At 39.8% G+C, this 21,023-nt stretch overlaps 3 protein-coding genes across 4 annotated transcripts in view; 1 reads left to right on the plus strand and 2 right to left on the minus strand.

Moving 5' to 3' along the window:
• Window positions 1-8,393, minus strand: part of LOC134845106 (uncharacterized) — a 43,739-nt gene extending 35,346 nt beyond the window's left edge. For both annotated transcript variants that reach the window (XM_063861963.1, XM_063861961.1), the window contains exons 1-4: window positions 8,019-8,393; window positions 4,745-7,689; window positions 3,787-3,928; window positions 714-892 (exon numbers count right to left, since the gene is read on the minus strand). In XM_063861963.1, coding sequence (XP_063718033.1) covers window positions 714-892; window positions 3,787-3,928; window positions 4,745-7,689; window positions 8,019-8,391 — 3,639 coding nt within the window. In that variant the 5' untranslated portion in view covers window positions 8,392-8,393. The remainder of the gene's footprint in view (window positions 1-713; window positions 893-3,786; window positions 3,929-4,744; window positions 7,690-8,018) is intronic.
• LOC134845014 (spliceosome-associated protein CWC27 homolog) overlaps window positions 1-21,023 on the plus strand; it is a 502,234-nt gene that overhangs the window by 379,757 nt on the left and 101,454 nt on the right. The window lies entirely within an intron of this gene.
• Window positions 15,592-16,465, minus strand: LOC134844574 (protein SCO1 homolog, mitochondrial-like). The gene has a single exon (XM_063861313.1). The coding sequence runs from the start codon at window positions 16,462-16,464 to the stop codon at window positions 15,655-15,657; it is 810 nt and encodes a 269-aa protein (XP_063717383.1). The 5' UTR covers window position 16,465; the 3' UTR covers window positions 15,592-15,654.

The raw sequence follows: 21,023 nt of genomic DNA on the forward strand, positions 1-21,023 counted from the left end.
TATTTTTTATATGCATTTCAATTCAGGAAGTCAATATCTTCAATGGTGTATAAAAGAATTTAGTTGAAAACTATTATTTCGATCGGCGAAAACTGACTGAATAAAAAAAACCACACCGAGCATAAATATTCCGTTTTATTTTAAATTCGGAACAATAATAGCCGGTTGAAGTAGACATAGCCCAGAATGTTCCGACCATAGTGATTTTTAATTCAAAATAATGGGAAAAAAATTTGATTATTTTTCTCCAAATTTCCGGTTATTTTTTGCAAAGGACGACAGAATTAAATGCAAAACTGCAAGAATGAGAAGAGATATCATAATAGTTAAAATGACACTAGTAGTACGAAAACTTAGCTTAGTCCTAAAAGCGAAAGTATTCAGACCAGTTTTTCTCGAAACTGAGAAAACATTTTCAACATTTTTTTGGAATCCGAACTACGGCCTTAAGTGCTTTTAGATGATGCTACTACGCGTTTTCTTTGAGATAGTCAAAAAGATAGTCAAAATTGAGTTGAGAAAAAAAACTAACCATCCAGAGTTCCATGCGATCAATTTCGGTGGCGCGATCGAAACAACAAAATTTTATGATAAATTTCTTTACAAACCCTGATCGAATTGCAAGTTGAAAAAATCATTATGAGAACGTTGATTCAATTGTACACTCAGCTCAGGTTTCTTTAAACCAGAACCATTCATTAATTCGCACTTACCGATTTGGCGACAGACTTATCCCATCTAACACAGGTGTCGAATATTCCGAGGAGCACGTGGAGTCTGGACCAGGTGGGTGACTGGATGACGTCATTGTGCCACTTCCGCGCACCCTCCGGCAGCTTCTTCTGGAATTGCCTTTCACGCCACAGCTCAAACGCCGTCTGCAGTAAGTCTTCTGAAACATAGTTCAAGGTCAAAATGGCCATTAAAAACTCATGTTTATTTCCTCGGTTTGTTTTCTTTATACTTGTACCATTCCACAGTTTGAAATTAGCCGCTAACGTTCATTACTCAGAAGCTAAAGGACCTCCTCGCCACTTGCGACTTAACACAGATATAGCAAGGCAAGCTAGCCCACAAAAACCAAACGAATTTCACTAAGCTGACAAACAAAAAACAGATCTACGGAAACTTTCATAAGTTTGTCTCAATTTACCCAAAAATTCATCGACAATAGTCCGTGTTGAACTACATTGTAACAAAATTTATGAAACTGTATCTAAGCTTAAAAAAATAGAGATTTCCGTTGAAATAGAAAAAAAAACATCTTTGTCCCAAAAGTTTTCAGCTAAAAATCTTTGTCCTAATAAAGTTTTCAGCTAAAAATCTTTGACTTAATAAAGTTTTCAGCTAAATATCTTTGTCCCAAAAGTTTTCAGCTAAAAATCTTTGTCCTAATGAAGTATTCAGCTAAAAATCTTTGTCCTAATAAAGTTTTCAGCTAAATATCTTTGTCCCAATAAGTTTTCAGCTAGAAATCTTTCTCCTAATAAGTTTTCAGCTCCAAAAAACTTATAAATTCGAATTTACAAGCTTCAGATACCCAACAGAACACATAAAACAAAAAACAATATCGCACTTCAAAGGATGCTATGCGTGGCGACAAAACCGATATAACTTCAGCCGAATAAATACTTCAAGCGAAAAAAAAGGAAACTTAAAAAAATGAGTTGGTTTAGAAGCCTAAACATAATCACAAATTGCCAGAAGAACGGAAATTAAAAATACAGACATGCAGAGAATATGACTGTTACAATTAATTTCTAAAGGAAGCCTGGAGGAGATGACTCCTGCGAACAAACTTTATCACGAGAAAAAAATTAGAATACCTGGTAGCAATAGACTTGCTCGCAAGTGTAAACATAGAAGAAATGCACCAACTAGGCATGCACAAGCTAGGTATTGCACCGGCTAGGTATTGAATAGAGCAAACAAGTCTGTAAACTTGAGACAAAAAACAGAAGCCAATTTTAAGTATCACAGATTGTTCCGACCAGTCTTAAAATACAACCAAAAAGTTTTTTCAAGTTAGTGTCGTTTTTTTCGGGGGGTGGTGTGATAAAAAGGAGCTAAACGAAAAACATGAGATTAGGCATATTGAACATTCATAGTAAAATAAGCTAATTGAAAAAGAAATTTTGTAGAAAAACGACACAAAAAAAATCAATATTGTAAGGTTTCAAGCCATTAAAATAACAATACGAGCAAAGTTTCCTCGTATTGTAAATATGATCTGCAGTAGATTCAATTTGAATACGTCTATAATGAGGTCAATGATGGATTTTCTAAATCGAGGTTGACAAAATTTGGGTATGGCTATATTCGCTCGCTTTGTTCGGTCGAATTAAGACGAAAAACCAAAAATTTCCAACCGGTTTTTCTCGACACCGGAAAACTTTTTTCAAATGTTTTAATGTGATTCAAAACAAGGCTGAAAAGGCTTTAATATGATATCACTCAACCCAGTCCGTGTTATTTGCGTGGAAAACAAAAAACAAAGCTAAAACACACCCGAATACAAAGTTCCACCCCATTTTCAATGTTCTGAACAACAATTCTGCTTTAATTTAATATATAAGATGATAGTTCAATGCAGTGGCTCAATGCTTTTCCTAAGTACAAAATAATCTTTTTTATTGACATTATCGGGAATCAGGTCAAACTCTTTTGTTCAATTGTACGCTATAATAAGCACACTTTCTAGCGACTCTTTTTATATTGAAATCTAGGAAATTTGAGTTGTATTTATTTGAGTTGTAAATATGTTCTGCAGTAGATTCAATTGGAATAAAACCATTATGAGGTTAAATGATGGATTTTCTAAATCGAGGTCGACAAAATTTGGGTATGGATTTTTTTTCAGCTGGTTTGCCGTATTGTAAAAATTTTTGGCAGTAGACTCAATTGGAAAAAAAATCATAAGTTAAAAGCTCAATTTTTAATCTATGTCGAGAAAATATGAGTAATACTTATTTTTCAGGTGGTTTCCGCTATTGTAAATGTGCTTGACAGTAGATTCAATTGGAATAAATCTACTACTAGAGAGTAACGTTCAATTTTGTAAATTGAGGCCGGCAAAAAAGAGTTATGCTTATTTTTCAGCTGGTTTCTCGTTTTGCAAATATGTTTTGCAGTTGATTCAATTAGAATACAACTATCACGGGGTTAAACGTTCATTTTTGTAAACCGTGGTCGGTCAAATTTAGAGTATGCTTATTTTTCAGCTAGTTTCCCATATTGTAATTAGGTTTTATAGTAGATTCAATAGGGAAAAAACTAATAAACAGAGGCGAAGCTGGGCTTCGCAAACACTAGCGAGAAAACGACGAAAAAGCAGCTCTATAAAGTAAAACACAGAGGCAAAGTTGCGCTTCGCAAACACTAGTGAGAAAATGACAAAAAAAGCAGCTCTTTAAAGTAAAGTTGAAAAAGTAGAAATAAGCCTCGGATTAGTAAAAACGAATAAAATTAGATATGTGTCAGATTCGAATCTGCGACCTCGAGCCTCAAGACCTTCCCTCTCATCCACAAACGCTTAAAGATCAAATAGCCACAAATAAAGAAGAGAACCGATGCTATGAAATTTGCAATGCTACAGAATAGCAAAAAGCTACAAAATGAGCATTTAAATTTGCGAGTTAGGTTGGAAAAAAGTAGAGTCATACTAATACACTACGCTTGCTAGTTTAAAAAGACTGAAAGGTTTTCTTCATATAGGTGTTTTCTTAGTCCTCAGCTCATTTGTTTACATCTGCTAAATAGCATTGGTCGTTCGTTTTTTTAACTTACCCTGTTGGTCCATGGCTCTCTCGGGTGACTCGGACAAGTTCCATTGCTTCTCGGCCGCGTACAGCTGGTTCCCATCCGCCTTACACACTCCAGTGAGGAACTTTGGAATCACACAGTCGTACAGGCGAATCAGACACTGTTTCTACAGCACACAAAAAAACTAAGTTATAAACTTCATTGGAAAATTGATTTACTGTTTCAACCACACTTGGGACGTTTTAAAAAATTTTTCATCCAATTTTGAATACTCCAGGGTTTGACAACCCTGGGTAAATCTCCCATGAGGGAAAGTATGGTGGTAGGTCAGTAAACCGATGATTCAGCAACTCGAAAACGGTCAGACCAGATCAGTAAACCGAAAGTGATATTTCCTGATCAATAAATCAGAAATTGTGAAAAAGGTGTTCAGTAAACCGAAATGTATTTTTCGAAGTAAGAACATTTTCAAATTATTAACGTTTATTATTGGTCGACCATTAGACTTGCTAGGAAGTATTACAACATACAGCTAAAGAATTGAAATTTTGCACTCAATAAAGATGAAAAATCTTTCGATTTGATTCGTTTATTTTAAGCTCAGTTAGTACTTAATATAACGCAACCGGTTACGTAATTGTTTCATAATTAGATTAGCTGATATAGAAATTTACTGTTACTTCGAGTTACTGCACGCACACCGTAAAGAGTGATATCAAATTAAAGCTCTATTGGTCGCGATTTCGATTATAAAAAAAACTGGGTTGCTTTTGCAGTTAGTTGCAAAAAACCAACACATTGCACAAGCTTCTCAATGGAAATCCAAAAATTCAATTTCATGAAAATCAAAGAACATTTCATAGTTTTGAAAAAATGAAAATCAAAAAAAAAAAACAATCGTAATTTTGAAAAAATTTCTAGACTGAGACGTCCTGTGTTATTGGCCATCAGTCTATCAAATTAGAGATCTGCTACCACTAACCACTTCATCCATAGACTTCGCACTGTCAATTTGGTTTTCAATCGCTTCTGGGTTTCCCCATGACAAACCGCCATTGAACAATCTCAAATGCAGATCCTTCATGTCAGACTGCAAGTAGCCTAAGTAGTGTTCCAGGTAGGACTTCGGCATCATCGGGAACTTCTCATCATCGTCGTCTTCATCAACGTTATCTTCAATTTCCACGACTTCCTCTTTAACATCGGTTTCCAATTTCAAACCATCGCCATTCTCAACAACTACTCCAGATGCAGACACGGCGTCACTTTTACCCTCTTTCTTCACTTCAACAGTCGTCTTTTTCTGCGCAGCCAATTTGGCTGAATCTTTTGCGCTTTTAGCGGCCAATCGCTTATTTAAAGCTGCGATATGCTTTCTCAGTTCGTTTTTTAGCGCACTTTCTCTGTTGCCATAGTCATGAAGACGTTTCATAAGGGTTTCTATCTGTTCTACTGAGTCATAAATTACCCAATTATTTTGCCCAATTCGAGGTAATAGTTTGTTAGGTATTTCCAGACGCGTGAAATGCTTCAACGGCACATTAGACGACGAATTTGACACCGTCAAAACAGAGGAAACAACGCTGTTAATCACTTGAATTTCCGGATCATCTTCTTTGGTGGTACTCTCGGCTTGATTTCCATTCTCAACATTTGCCGTCGCACTTTCAGTGTCGGTTTTGATATCCACAACAGGTGGGTCTGGTTTTACGGGCGAAGCGGTTTCAAAGGATATGTAATCTCCAGCCCAGCACCTTTCAACCAGAATTCCAGGCACGCAATCCAAAATCCAGTATCTGTTATGATATCTGTCATAGCCAATCGGCGATAGACGCTGCAATTTAAAAACCAAAGACGCTACTTTATCATATTCAGATTCACTTTTTTCTTTTTCCCAAAATATCTTATTTTCCTCGATTTCTCGTTCCAATTTGATTTTCTTAAACCTCTCTTCCCGATCTTTCCTTAACTTTGCAAGCTCCATTTCTTGTTGTCTCCTTGACATGCTGCTCGTTAAAATTGCGTGTTCCTCCGCTACTGTTAAAAACTTATCCTCATCCATTTCGGAATTGGTGTCAATGATAGTACTCGTAGTTTCCGTGCTCTGCTCTCCGTAAGAGGGTTCACTGGCCTTGGCAATTATTTCGGCTTTTTTCGCATTCAATTCCGCTTCTTTCTCCTGTTTTTCTTTCATGTACTTGCTATACTCTTCTTTAGCTCGTGTTTTCCATCGAAAACACTCTGTAAATTGGGCGTGTTTGTCTTGTAAAAAATGCTCGTAAACTTCAGTTTTCAAAACTTCATGGCAGAAAAACAAAACAACAGATAGCTTTTCCTCTGCATTTAGCTCAATTAAATCGGCGCTTTTTAATTTTTCACTTGCCGAAACCAAAGCCGGTTCGGGCGTAAAATTGAGCATTCGCTCCTCGTCTTTGAGAACATGAGTCAAATACAATCGACACAAGTCCGAAACAGAATGACAAGTTACGGACACACGTGACAAGTTAGTTTCAAGATCAGCTAACATTTCGTTCAGTTCATCTTGAAGTAATGACTTTAAAAGGGCTTCAACGATCGAACTCAAAAACAAGAATCCATTTTCGCCAACGGTTAACGCTTCCACTAAAAAATTGACATTGAAGTCTAAATCATAGCTATCGTCCGGAGATAAAATTCCTCTGAAAATATGCAAGAACTCGATAACCATCAACACGTCACCGTACATTTTCATTGAAACACCTTCGGGCAAATTAATCTGCGTTGGTTTTGGCAAAGGACGAACATTTTCATGCAGCAAATCATCTTGCTTTATCAATACTAACTTAGGTGGAGCTTCTGATTTTTGTAGTTGAATTTGGCGTTGTTTTTCCAGTCTTTTCAGCTTCAGTTCGGCATCCCTTTGATCTTGGCTCAAATTTTTCCAGCGCTCTTTCTCGTCCATTTCCCTTCTCTTTTCCACAATAAGTTGTTTAGCTACTGCAGGTACACGTTCGCGCTCAAACGCTGTTAAGTTTTTAGTGACGTGAGTGATAAGTGCTCGTCCTTTCCTTAATTTCTCAGGGTCCTCTCTCCAGTTTTCATTTTCTAATAACTTCACAAGCTTCGTCACAATTGGGGGTTGCTGGTACTCAACTTTTAATTTTCCCTTTTCAGACGTGGTTGAAAAATGTTTGTTCATCAAATTCTGAGCAGCTTTAGCTTTGCTACTCTTACCCGGGCTAAAAGGTAGTTTTGGTTTTACGCTTTTCAAACTGATCGGCGACTTCTGTTTGATGACAGAAAGTGGCACATCTTCATTGTCATCTGAATCACTACCAACAGACATAGCCACTGCATTTTTGGTGCCATTTTCTGGTTTTTTGTCACCGCTCTTTTCTGCAGACTTTTCGGCTGATTGTTTTTTCGGCTTACTTTTCTTCGGCTTGGAGTTTTCAGTTGAACCATTTGATTCTTTTTCATCTTCGGGCTTTGATTTTCCCAAATTACACAAGGGTTCGTCTTCGTCAGAACTAATGACAAACTCTATCTTTCTGTTTTTATCTGAATCTTTACTTTTCTTGACTTTTTTCTCTGTGATTTTGGGTTTTTCGACGGCTTTCGGTTTTTCCGTACTTTTGACTTTTTCCGTACTTTTGACTTTTTCAGTGCTTTTGGTTTTTTCAGTGCTTTTGGGTTTTTCAGCACTTTTGCTCTTTTCGGTTGAGGCCGCCCGCTGTTCATGATTCTGTTTCTTGTTTTTCTTACTCTGCTTTGTTTCGGAATTTACTTTCTGGTCTTCTGTTGAAAATCCGTTTACTTTTCCGTTCGATACCGGCGAAGAGACTGACTTTTGTTTCTTTCTCGGGCTCAGATCTTTTTCTGCGGCTAACTGGTTTGATATTGTCTTCGGTTTAACGACAGATGCCTGGTTCACCACTTTTGCTGGTTCTGAAACAAAAAATAATACAATTTCAATCTGACACATTCGATCTACGCAATGCTAAATTGGGCTGCTTTCTATTCTAGTGATTAATTTCTTCTTAAACTAAAACAATTAAAGGTCCGAATACACGCCAATAGCGTAGCACAGAACCAGGCGAGACAAAATCATTTGAGAATAACAATTCACTGCATTTAAAATATGCCATTAGTCGAAAAGTGATTAAAACCATCACCAATTGTGACTTTTTCTGATGCCCCGAATTGTTTTTTTTTTTTCAATACAGGCCGCTGCTTCGACTAATCGCCCTGTTTTCCCATTTGATCAATAAACTTACTTAGTGGTTCTTCTTTTTTGCTGTTGGTAACCAGAAGCACTTCGTCGTCTGATGAGTAGGGCGAGGAGTCCGAGGAGGAACTGGCGATGTCCGGGAAGCTCTTTGGGTCGGCTCCCTTCAACGCTCCCGCATGTGGAGACTTCTTGTTGTTATTAAACATCAGGGTGCTCTGTTTGAAGTGGGCTCCCGGCGACACCGCGGAGCTCACGTGACCTGACTTAAGCGCGCTGGGGTTCAGAATTGGTCGGTTCTCGCAGTCTGACTGAGGTGATGTGCTGTTGGTGAGAGCTCTGGCGATACCTTTGGTTGTTGTGACATTACTGCTATTGTTATTGAATGGAATCACTTGTTTCGGGATTTCAAGGGCGGACATGAGAAACTGAAAGTTATAGTTAGTAACGAAGGTATAAATGCGTCTAAACAATCACGTTTCCAAGTCCAGCTAGATTTATAAGCTACATTTAGTTCCATATTGTATCATAAATTTTAACGGAATGCTGCATTTAATTCAGGATATTTTTTTCATTTTTTTTCAAAGGATATTTCTTGATTCGTTTTTTTTCTTAATCATCTTCAAATATATCATTACTGCTTGTACCAGGAAAAGCCCTGAAAGTTCCGATTGATTGTTGTTGCATTAAAGTGCATATATTTGTACCATTTATGTTGCCACAATTCAATTTAGAAACAGAATATCAATTTTTATCCTTAAACCGATGCAAAATAACATCATTAAATTGACGAAACATGAGCCGAAATCATTTACGCCGCACAAAACTTGAAAGGAAAAAAATTCAAAAAAATTGGAAAAAAAACACTCAGGATTGGCAAATTAACAAACAACAGGAGTTGATCATTGACACTTGAGACAACAAAGAAAAATGCTTAAAGTGCAACAAAATCTGTCCTCGATGTGGCAACTTAGCCGACAAAACATACGCGGACAAATTTAGTCCGACTATTCAACTTTTCCCGTAAAAATTAGATTTCAGACACTTACTAACAATAAAGGCCGGCCGGGACTCGAACCCCAGACCATAGTGGGCAAAGCAACCGCACATCCTCCAGATCAAGCAAGAAGGGGCCTGAAAAATGCTAAGAATCAAAAATAAAGCAACATCAATTTCTTACAAATTCGCAAGAAACGTTTTTAACGATGAAAAAAAAAAACAGTCTAGTTCCCGGTTACAAGATACTAGCTCTCACAAGTGTAATAAGCATCATATATTTTTTTAAAAAATCGGTAAGAACAACCGAAAATTCTCAGCAGACAAGTTCAGCTGACAAAAATAATTTCATGAAAGCAACCTTTTTGAAGTACCCCCTTAAAACAAATAAATCAAAACAATTTGGCTTATCAAACGACTCAAATTTAGACAAGTTAAACAATAGATATTGGGCTAAAACCTTTTAAGCCAAAACAAGAGCATTTTTTTATATAAAAACGGACACACTGAAATTGGAGTTAGTAAAATTACCACCAACATACAACACGTTTTGAACAGAATGGAAGTTTATAAGGCAGATAGCTCAAAACTTATTCGTTCATTCACGAATTTACAGACAGAGATGACCACCAATTCCAATCATCCTGTGAACAAAGTTATTTCCAGAAAAATGTCTAATACCCGGTTGCAACAAGCTTGGTTATCACAAAAGTACAAAACACCGAATACATTTTTGACTTCTCGCACATTGTTAATTTAAAGAAAAAGAGACACAATAACCAGTAACAAACTATAAGGAAAAACAAATTTCATCAAGCGGCTACTAAGCTGACGACCATTTAGTCCAAAAATAATTAAATAATTGAACCAATTAAACTGTGAAAACTTAAAGCAAAAAAATGGAGTAGAAAAAAATTGAAAAAATCAATCAAGCTATTGAAAAGTCTATTTCATCCGAATAGATCTGCTAAACGCTGCCCCCGATTGAATTTTTTAAACTATATGATCACCTGAAAAAGAATTCGATTCTCCAATTTGATTAAGCTTATTTGGTTAAAAGCATAAAAAATTTCAAAACCGAACTAAATGCTTTTTCGAGCGCGTTAATACAGCAACTCAAGAAGAAATTATAGGAGGCAAAAGTGGTATCATATTCAAGCCCTATTGGTCGTGATTAGAATTCCAAAACAACCCTAAAAATCGCAGTGTCAAGAAAAATTTGTCTGAAGTTTTCCGTGTTTCAGATAGACTAAACGACACAAAACTTTGAGTCTTATAAAAGAGAGTCTTATAAATTTTGTGTCGTTAAGTCTGACTGAAACACGGAAAAATTCAGACAAATTTTTCTGGACAAAATTTATAAGACTATTGGAGGGGGCCGATGCAACAGCCTGAGAGTGGTGGCCCTGCCAAATCTGCAAAGAGTTGCAAACTGTTGCGAGCGATTCTATCGCATCTCTCTATGTAAGTCGGGTTTTCGAGACGGGCCTACCCATGCCGTCTGGTAGGGTCCGTGAAGATTGGACGGCACTCCTTCTGATGATCTCTGGGGACATCAACCCGAACCCTGGTCCCGCTTTCCCCTGCTGCGTTTGCAAAGAGCCCGTGAAATACAGCAAAACCGAGTACAGCTTCAGATGCAACACGAGCAGGAAATAGGTGCACGAACGGTGTGCTGGCACCGTCACTCACCTGAGCTACTCCAGCAGCTGGGCCTGCCCAGCTCACCGAAGAAGAGTGGACAATGCCTCAACCTCCGCGCCGAAGAAACTGAAGATCTTGCAATGGAACTGTAACGGCATCGGGAACAAGTGAAACCAGCTGGTCAACCTTCTCGATAGACAGAAGATTCACGTAGCAGTCATCCAGGAATCGAAGATCACCAACCCGGAGAAGTTTTCCGCACCAGGATACACAGTGATCAGCAAGTCCAGGCAAACCAGAGCAGGTGGCGGTCTCATAACCGTAGTGAAGAATTCTGAACTACCTGGAACTTGATACGAGCCCGGATGACCAACAAGCTGAAGTTCTCAACGTCAAAGTTTACTTGGAGAACGACCACTTGGACGTAAAGAACATATACATCCCTCCAGTCAGCAGCTGCACCAAATGATACACGCCAGATTTCGCGAGAATCCTTGAAGAAAACAGCAAATGTGTGGCCCTAGGAGACTTCAACGCGCACCACACCGATTGGTTCTCGACTTGCGACATCGACAGCAGAGGCAGCTCATTCGTCGAAGAACTCAATGGAAGTCGCTTCGTGAGTCTCAACACGTACGGCCCAACTCGTGCTCCTCCAGGAGGGCCACAGTCCTCTCGAGACGTGTCTCTAGCGACAACTGATTGCTCCAGCAATCAGCAGGTGGAGATTTGTCCCCTCCTTGAGCTCTGACCACCTGCCTATAGTGTTTGAGTATAGCGCACACCTGGTCCCTCAGAGAAGCACCAAGAAACATATTATGAACCTCAGGAAAGCCACCTGGAGTCAGTACACCTCGGAGCTCGAATCGCTTGTTACGAGTCTTCCGACAGTGACTGACACCTGCAAAGACGAGAAGCTCTTCAGGAAAGCCGTCCTCACAGCGGCTAAGCGCAGCATTCCGGCAGGAAGAAGACCCAAGGCGGTCCCGGGGATGAACAGGGAAGTCACAGCGCTCATCGCACTGCCGAAGACCAGCGAATAATCGCCGATCTGAACCGCAACATCGAGCAGCGCATTCTGAACGAGAAGCGTAGTCGATGGAGAGAGTTTGCAACGTCTCTCGACAGAACCACGCCCAATACTCTGATTTGGAAGACAATCAAGCGCTTAGATGGCAGAGCAGTGAACACACCGCCCAATGTTGCCATCAAATTCAAGAACCGAGCGATCCACAAAGCGAAAGCGCTCGCCTCAGCTTTCAACAAGTAATACACCACCATCACTCGGCACAAAACCGATAAGTACACCAGAGTGCTCAACAGGAAGCTTCTTAATCTGGCACCAGAGAATCTCTACTACTCCACTCACTGCATCAAGAAGGTCATCAAGACCTGCAGCAACTCTAGAGCATTCGGCCCAGACGGCCTATGCATTCAGTTTCTGAAGAAACTGGGACCCAACGCTCTCTCATACTTTGCGGCACTCATCAAGCATTCCCGCATTCCTGCAATTTGGAAATCTTCCATAATCATACCCCTCCTGAAGACAGGAAAAAAACCAGGTGAAAGCAAGAGCTACCGTCCCGTGTCACTCATCTCTCCTGCCGCTAAAATGACCGAGAAGTTGATGCTGAAACACCTCGATCAGGTTCCTCTTGCGGCCCACCAACACGGGTTTCGCTCAAGACATTCCACCACCTCAGCTCTCAGTCTGATCACCCACGACATCACGAAAGGCATGAATAAGAGAAGACCTCCTGACCTCACCGTGTGGGCAGCCATTGATCTCAGCCAAGCATTCGACAGAGTTAATATTGATAAACTTGTCAGCTACCTCCTACATACCAATATTAACAACTGCGCTATCCGCTGGCTGGACGGATATCTGAAGGCCGCACTGCCAAGACCAACTTCAGAGATGCTCTGTCGAACTCGAAGATCGTGCACACAGGAGTCCCACAAGGCTCATGCATCTCGCCAGTGTTCTTCAGCATCATCATGAGCAAAATCCCGCTTCCACCGAGTTGCATCACTCTCATCACCTACGCTGTGACATGGCAGTTTACTGTAGCAGTACTGGTATTACTGAAGTCAGTGAGAAGATCAGTACATATCTCAAAACGCTCACTGACTTTCTCGACGAGCACGACCTCCTTTCAGTTGCGAAATCGACAATTACGCTGTTCACAGCAGACCCTCGGCAAGCGAAGACTGCCTCGCATGTCCTTCTCTACAACACACCTCTCCGCCTAGAACGCAACCCCAAGATCCTCGGCCTGAGGTACGACACCATGTTTTCGTTCGATGCGCATGTCAATGACGTACAGAAGAAAGTGAATAAGAGGAACAACACTCTGCGCAGGGTCTCCGGCACAGACTGGGGACAGGACGGGAAACGCTTCGTCTCACGTACCTGGCAGTAGGCCGGTCCTGTATGGATTATGTGGCCCCCGCATGGAGCTCACTGTTCGAACCAACTAATCGGAAAGAAGCTACACGTAGTTCAGAACACGCTCTCCGCGCAGCTACAGGCTCAATCCTCTTTCCAGTGTCGAACATCTGCACAACGAATGCAAGCTAAACATCTGCTAAACAGTCAGTACTATGCTCTCTGCTACGACCCTTCACATCCGTGTCACCGGATCTGGCAACATCGACCGAGCGGGAGCCACAGATAGATCAAGCAGACGCTCCAGGCCAGAGTCGAAGACACTGAGAAAGGAAACTGAAAGAACATTTCAAAGACACACTGAAAGCCTTGCATACCGACGCCGTACGTAACGAAACCGCCAGAACCGCTCACAACGGAGTTCTCGGCAGACCTCCCTCCGATATCAGTCCAAAAGAAGAAGAACTCACTCGAAGCCAACGCTGAGTCCTCAGCCAGCTCAGATCTGGCTTCAGCTGGAAGCTCTCAGAAACCAGAAATAGACTCCATCCCAGCGAACATCAAAATCTCTGCCCGAAATGCAACATACACATCGAAAACACTTTCCTTTTATTCAACTGCCCCAAGAACGTCATAAACTGTACCGTAGAAGACCTCTGGACTAACCCCGACAAAGTGGTCGAAAGCCTTCCCGAAATCTTCGACTAGCCTAGAGCAACAACAACAACAAAACTATGAGAGACTGAACTCACAACATAATTATACTGCTTTTTATACAATAATCTAATCATTTTATATCGCACTTAGCAAAATCTTATTTATTTGCTTCACCCTCCACTGAACAAAAAAGAGGAAATACGTAGAAAAACGAAAAAATTCTTGTAAAATTTAGTATTCTTAAATTTTTGTCCGTTGCTTCTTTGCTTAAATCATTGTTGGATCGTTCTGTGCTACTTTCACAGCAACCTCTTATCCTTTTTTTACCTGCAAAAACGTTTATTTTAACAATTATCAAGCAAAAATGAATGCGCTGTAGAGAAAGAATACAGCAAATGGATTTTGAAATCGCCAATAACTGCGGAAAGAAACTGACTCAGCTGAAGTTAAAAACATGAAAATCGAGGCGGACGATTGAATACCATTAAATTTTGCCAGGGTAAATAAAATATTCTGAGAACTGACCGCGAGAAAGAGCCTTTGCAGCATGCAAGTAACTTGATTTTGCAAGTAATGCAGAGGTTGTCTCACTTCGCATACATCGGCAAAAAGTGACTTTCCCGCAAGAAAGAATACATTCAACGTGACTCGATTTTTCGTATGATGATAAAAACCCCGCACTGCAACTATCGACAAAAACAATTGCTTATGATAAACGCATCGTTTCGTTTTCGTAAAATGAGAACTTTCTCTCTTATCGTTTATATATAGGAACTTGAGTTTTGAGCTCTGCGTCAAAAAAAATAATTTAAAGAGTTGGCCTCAAATACTGGAAATACCTGGTTGATAATTTTTGTATTTTTTTTACTGATGCGAAAGGACAAGGGTTACTTCAAAACTGGGCTTCACCCAAAACCTTAGTTGGTTCTCCTCTTATAAAAATAACTAGGAGTTAATTTTTTTTGAGTTCGATTTAGCCGGATAACCTTCGAGAAAACCAAGAATTTTCAAAAAATAAAACCATTTTTTCCGAGGGCCATTACTTTTTGTGGAAAAACATCTGGGCTGAGCCGCATAAAACCTTGCTCATTAGCTTTGGGTGGGTAGTTTTCGAAAAAAAATTGAAGTAAAAAAAATAGAAAAATTGACTTTTCTGTGGGTCATAACTTCTTGTGTAAAAACAGTTAAGTCGTAACAGCTTATGCAGCGGAGCTGCACACAATCCGTTCTACTCATTAAAACCAAAACCTCAGATTTGGGAGGGTAGTTTTCGAAGTTAAAAAGCTTCACACAACGGTCAAAAAAATAGCAAAATTGACTTTTCTGAGGGTCATAACTATTTGTTTGAAAAAATTTGGGTGCAACCGCTTATGCAGAATAGCTCCCCATAAGCCTTCTTTATTTTGAAACTAAATTTTCAGATTTGGGAGGGTAGTTTTCGAAAAAATCAAAAAGTTTCAGAAAATGGTCGAAAAATTGACTTTTGAAGGGCCATAACTTTTGTGTTAAAAAAACTTGGGCGTAGCCGCTAATGCAGGGGAGCTTCCCACAACCTGTTCTATCCATTGAAACCAAAATCTCAGATTTTGGACGGTAATTATTGAGAATATCTTAAAATATGGATCAAAAATTCTCCCCACACTTTTTCGAAGGCTGCAGAAAGTCGAGTAAGGTAAAAAGAGATTAGGGGAATATGCAGACACACAGGGGAGAGGGCGGACTTCCCATTGGTACTTTTTTTTGAAAATCGGTAAAATTTTTTGAAAAAAGTGAAAATTTTTTCCAAAACGTCTCCAAAAAAATTTTTAAAAATGAAAAAACCCAATCCTATACATTTTGATTATACCTGTTTTCATTTCACAGGAACTTTTTTCCACTGCAACTCCACTTTAAAAAAAGGCCGTAGAAATCTGTTCCATAGGTTCGCAAATTGAGTAATTTGTTTATTCAAAACCAAATGTTAATTATTAAAGAAAAATTTATACAAGATTATTTGATGTCATTGACTGCCAAAAGAAATGTGCTGCTTGATTACAGTTAACATTTCAACAGCTGTTTTATTCTGTCCGAAATATTCCACAAATTCTCCGGACGGGTTAAGGAGATAACAAATAATACTATGATCCACTATGTAATCCCCATCCTCATCTTTTGGGCCCTTGTTGAAGTAGACTTTGAAAGTTTTTACAACTTTCGTAACTTCGTCTAATGTTCCAGTAAGTCCAACAAAATCGGTATGGAATTCTTTGAGATACTTGGCTATCTTTTCAGGTGTGTCTCTTTCGGGGTCAACTGAAACAAAAACAGGGATAGAAGAATATCCAAGTTTTTTCAATTCCTCGTGAACAGTGCTCATTTTTTCCAGCTCTTCAGGGCATATATCAGGGCAATTCGTGAAACCAAAATAAACTAATGCCCATTTTCCTTTGAAGTCCTCGCGGCAAACAATTTGATTGTTTAGAGTTCTAAGCTGAAAGGGGCCTCCAATTGCTGGCTTACCAATCGAAAGATTTTTACGCAGAACACTTTTTTTCTCCACTCTCTTCTTACTCTGATCGAAAAAATATAAAACTAAACCAGCAGCCGCGGCGAAAGCAACTACACCACCCCAGATTTTAACAAGACTTTTCTTATCCGAATCCTTGCTAGGTTCTTTTGCATATTTGCTGTCAAAATGTGTCCACGGCTCTGGTTTTGGTTGACTGGAAAGAAGACGCTTGCAGAATCGGCTTGTTCGGCTGCAGCAACACGAGTTGCACGAAGACCCAAATTTGGCAATATTACGGTAAAGAATTTGGCATATCAACATGTTCTCTGAAAAAGACATGTTAAGTCATGCTGTCGAATGTTATCATACCCTGCGACAATAATCAAGGATAGAAACGGGAAAATTGTAGAGCGGCCAACAACTGATCTACGGTAAGGTAATTGGAGAACGATCAAAATTGATATTCGACAAAGTTCCTTCTCAAAGCCACTGAATACTCAGTTAATAAAAGATTTTATTATCGACACGAACAACATGTGGTGACCCACTAGCAGTCGGGGAACTCGTTTAGAAGAATGGTCCCACCAATTTTGATGAGTCCCAATCAAAAACCTCGTTAAGAATGGTCGTCCCGCTAAACCACTTACAATCTACTTGAAGTTGTTCGCGTGAATCTAGGTAAAGAAAACCTAACGTTTTATATTTTTTTTCAAGAAAAATGGATAGCTGGTTAATGTGCAAAAAGTTACTACTATGATAGAGTGGTCCCTTGAAAAGGCAACTATGATAGACAGGCCCCGCAAGCATTTCGCATGTTATAATTTTGAAAACTAATTTGTGCATCAAATATTCATTTCAAAATCTTGCAAAATGTGTTCAGTCAGAAACTTTTCATATTGAAAATTGTAATTATTTCATTGTTTACATCACAAAATTTGCTCACTTCTGTTTATTTTGCGGTTTAACAAACCTAATTGGGTTGCCTTATTCGTCATCAAAACTATATATAACATTCGCCCGGAAGTGCATATCGATGAAAAAAAGCTAGGTTCTAAAACGACTGGCTAGCGTCTAAACACAGCTCTACATGCTTTTCACCGTCTCTGCCAAAGCCAGTTCTTTTGGTGGTCTTTCTAACATCGGGTCCACAAAAACGTTACTGTTTCCGGCTTCAATCAGAACGCTCTGATTAACTGAATTACATGCAAAAATAGTGAGCTCACGGCAGGGTCTCAGTATCCCCAGACCACGAGGTCACTCCTAAAAAAAGGGCTACTACTTTTTACAATCCTGGATTTTACAACACAGGATTGTAAAAATCCTGACGATGCACATAGTTGCGAAAACGTTTGAAATTTACTTTTTAGCAAAAATTTCTTATATTACTATTGTTTTTGTTCAGTAGATAAAAATAATCATCTCTATCGAAGATGAATCAACCCTTTCCCTCAACTCCTAGCTTCTCATAATCTGAAAACGAGATTGGATGTTTAAATTCAATTCAGGACATTTCCAGGAAGCTAAAAGTTTGTATAAGACAGTTCAAGTTCCAATCCCGAGACCCTTCCGGATTCTGGAATCCGGAGAAATAACGCTCTTATTTCTTCGCGGAAGGCTGGACACGTCGTCCCAACACCCATACCAGTTCTCGTGAATTTCCTTGTAACGATTGTAGCGGCACAATCGTTACAACTCGGAATGATTTCTGACAATTTCTAAACACAATCTCAATATGCTGTCGTTTTTCCGTTGTTGTTTCACTGAGACTACTGTTGTTCTCTCTGAGAAAACTTGTTGTTCTGATTTCGCAGTTTCAGTTGGTGCAAAAAATAAAAGGTTACGTGTCGTTTTTAAAAATTTTCATGGAATTTCAAATTGACCCTACCGAGTTCGTCAGAATGCACAAGTAAGACCTCTTATTGATTAAACCATCAATCTTCTCGGTCTGATATTCCGATAAAAATTCGAATAAGAAATTGCGTTTTGCCCAATCTGTTCGAACGTCACATACTCCTCGGACAGCCCGGTCAATGTCCTCATTGAGTTCTGCGGTCTTCATCAAAATGGTACACTGCCATCGAACATAATTTACAAAATGCAAGAAATCACTTTTATTCATGTCATTTCGACTCACTGGAAAATACAAATGGCATTATACTACACTATTATAGCTTTCCAAATCCTTTCATTAATCTGCACTTTCGAGTCTTAGTTGATTAAAAACAACCATGCAGGCTGGAATATACAATCCACTCAAGCCTCTCTAAATAAATAGTAAGTGTCTCTAAAGCCACTAACTAAACTCATAATGCAAATTTATGAATGCAACAAATTTTTTAATCTTCAAAACTCAACTAAATGTTTTCTCTTTAGTTTCAATTGCAAACTTAGTTGCTTTGTTTCTCATTTGAATTTTTCTCACACGCAAAATAATTCTGAGTTTTAACATCTTCATTTTTGTTGCCTCTTTGTTTCTTTCTTTGTTTGCTTTTTGTTTTTGTCGTTTAGAAGTTCTAAAACTTCTAAATTCTTCTAATTTTTCTTCTTTTTGCATCTTGTTCTTTGGCCATTTGTCAATGCTTCGTCTCCTCCTCCTCCTGCGACATTGACTCCGCACTTTCAGTCTCAGTGTCTTGCAACACGTCGGTAGCTATTCTGACGCTGTTGGAGGCAGTCCTCCAGCACTTCTGCTCTTCTACTCTTTGTTTGCAACAAGGTAGAGGATCAACATTAGTCTCTCTGTTTCGGCAGAAGCTGTTGTGGAGGCACAACGTCACGTTTCTCTCCAAGTCTTCCTTCAATATCTCTTCTTTTTCTCTTCAGTCACTTTCACTTATCCTAGAAATTCTCTTCACTGCGGTGGCTACTGCATTCCGATGAGTTATAAAAGCTCGCTTGAAAGCTCCTACTCCAATGTCCAGCTGATACGCACTGTACACTCTGCTGTGCTTAGTTATATGCTTCTTGGCATACTCGTACAACCATGCAGTCATTTTGGCACTGAACCATGACATCAGGCGTCTTCTAGCCCATATCTTTTTCACTTCCATCGGAATTTTCAAGATTTTGCACGTTGTTTCAAAAAGATCTTAATCTATTAGACAATCCAATTCCTGCAATTGTTTTTTCGTTGGCGTTTCTTGTCTATTGTTCTCTCTTACATGAGCTTTCAGCCATCGTATCGCCATCATAACTCCCACTATCACTATCGTTATGGGCTGTGATGAATCTGGTAAACCCATGGAGAGCAGCTCTCCACAGTCCTAGATCAACAACAGATTACAACGCCCGGGGTATCACCATGTTTGTAGCAAGCAATGGCGGGGGAACTCATCATGTGTCGACATGATGCTCCTCCAATTACGCTTTCCCGACGCTTCCAGTAGTGGTTCCACTTCCATCATCACTCGGTGAACTTCGTCATTCACATCTACTGCATTGTAATCCGTGACTGTTGACCCTTTCTGCTTTTGTCTTTCAAAGTCACTGAACTTTCCACTGGCGTATCCCATGAAATTCTTTCCCAGTATCGATTCTAATTCCTATTTGGTTCTCTCTGGAACTGCTGAGAACATTTTGCACAGTAACTCGCAAGATTTTTCTGAGGTTCTCGCTAGTCTTACGCATTTTGGCACTGAGAAGGCTTGATCTACGAACATCCTCGTACTTTTCACATCCACCGCTACAAAATGCACTGGGTATCTGCTCTTGCACATTAGAGCTAACGTTGATCCCACTAAATATCTCGCTCCCGTCGGTCTACGATAGTTTTTACTGTGCCCGATGTTCTTTTACGCCTCGATCGCTTCTCTCCACATTCCAATATATTTCTGCTCGGTTTGAAAAACTCCCGGAAACACTGCTACACTGATGATCGTGACCATCTCATGCTTTTGTTCTAGATTCAATGGTGACTCTAAAGAACCAAACATGCTGTAGAGTCCTAGTGCAGTCACTAGATTCACCTCGGTTCCTCCATGGCAATCTGCAATCAATTTCATTTCCGTTTTTGTTTTCATCACGATGTTCCCAAACAATATCGTCAATTGCTTGTGTTGTCTCTCAAGGGTTTTTACACAATCCAGACCTCCACAAACGTGACCGTTCAGTCCACAGACTTCCGCCAGACAGCTACCAGGTTTGACCCAGTCTTCTGGCCCCCAGCCAGGCAACTCCACTTTGTCTTCCCCGTTGCTCCTAGAGGCCGTTATCATCACATTATATATGATGTTCAGGTCACGCAGGTTACAGTCTGCATTCAGCTCCCTCTGCACGTCTTGTGTCGCCCGTAATATCGAGTCAGCGTTGGGACTAGGACTGATGGCAGTGACCATCTCATGTTTCTGTTCTAGATTCAATAGTGACTCTAGAGAACCAAACATGCTGTAGAAACCTAGTGGAGTCACTAGATCCACCTCGGTTCCTCTATGACAATCTGCGATCAGTTCCGTTTCCGTTCTTGCTTTCATCACGACATTCCCAAACAATATCGTCAATTGCTTGTGTTGTTTCTCCAGGGACTTTACGCAATCCAGACCTCCACAGATGTGACCTTACAGTCCACAGACTTCTGCCAGACAGTTACCAGGTTTGACCCAGTCCTCTGGTCCACAGCCAGGCAACTCTACTTTGTCTTCTCCGTTGCTCTTAGAGGCTGTCATCACCAAATTGTAAATGATGTTCAGATCACGCAAGTTACAGTCTGAATTCAGTTCCCTCTGCACGTCTTGTGTCGCACGCAATATCGAATCGGCGTTAGTACTCGGACACCATGATTGTTTTCATCAGTTCCCACACCACCATCAGACTCGTTTTCAGCAATTCGTCCGAGAATCCCAGACAAACTCCACTCGGTTTTCAGATTTTAGTACTGAAGGTGC

The sequence above is a fragment of the Symsagittifera roscoffensis genome, chromosome 4, assembly GCF_963678635.1.
Source record: "Symsagittifera roscoffensis chromosome 4, txSymRosc1.1, whole genome shotgun sequence".
Taxonomy (NCBI): Eukaryota; Metazoa; Xenacoelomorpha; order Acoela; family Convolutidae; genus Symsagittifera; species Symsagittifera roscoffensis.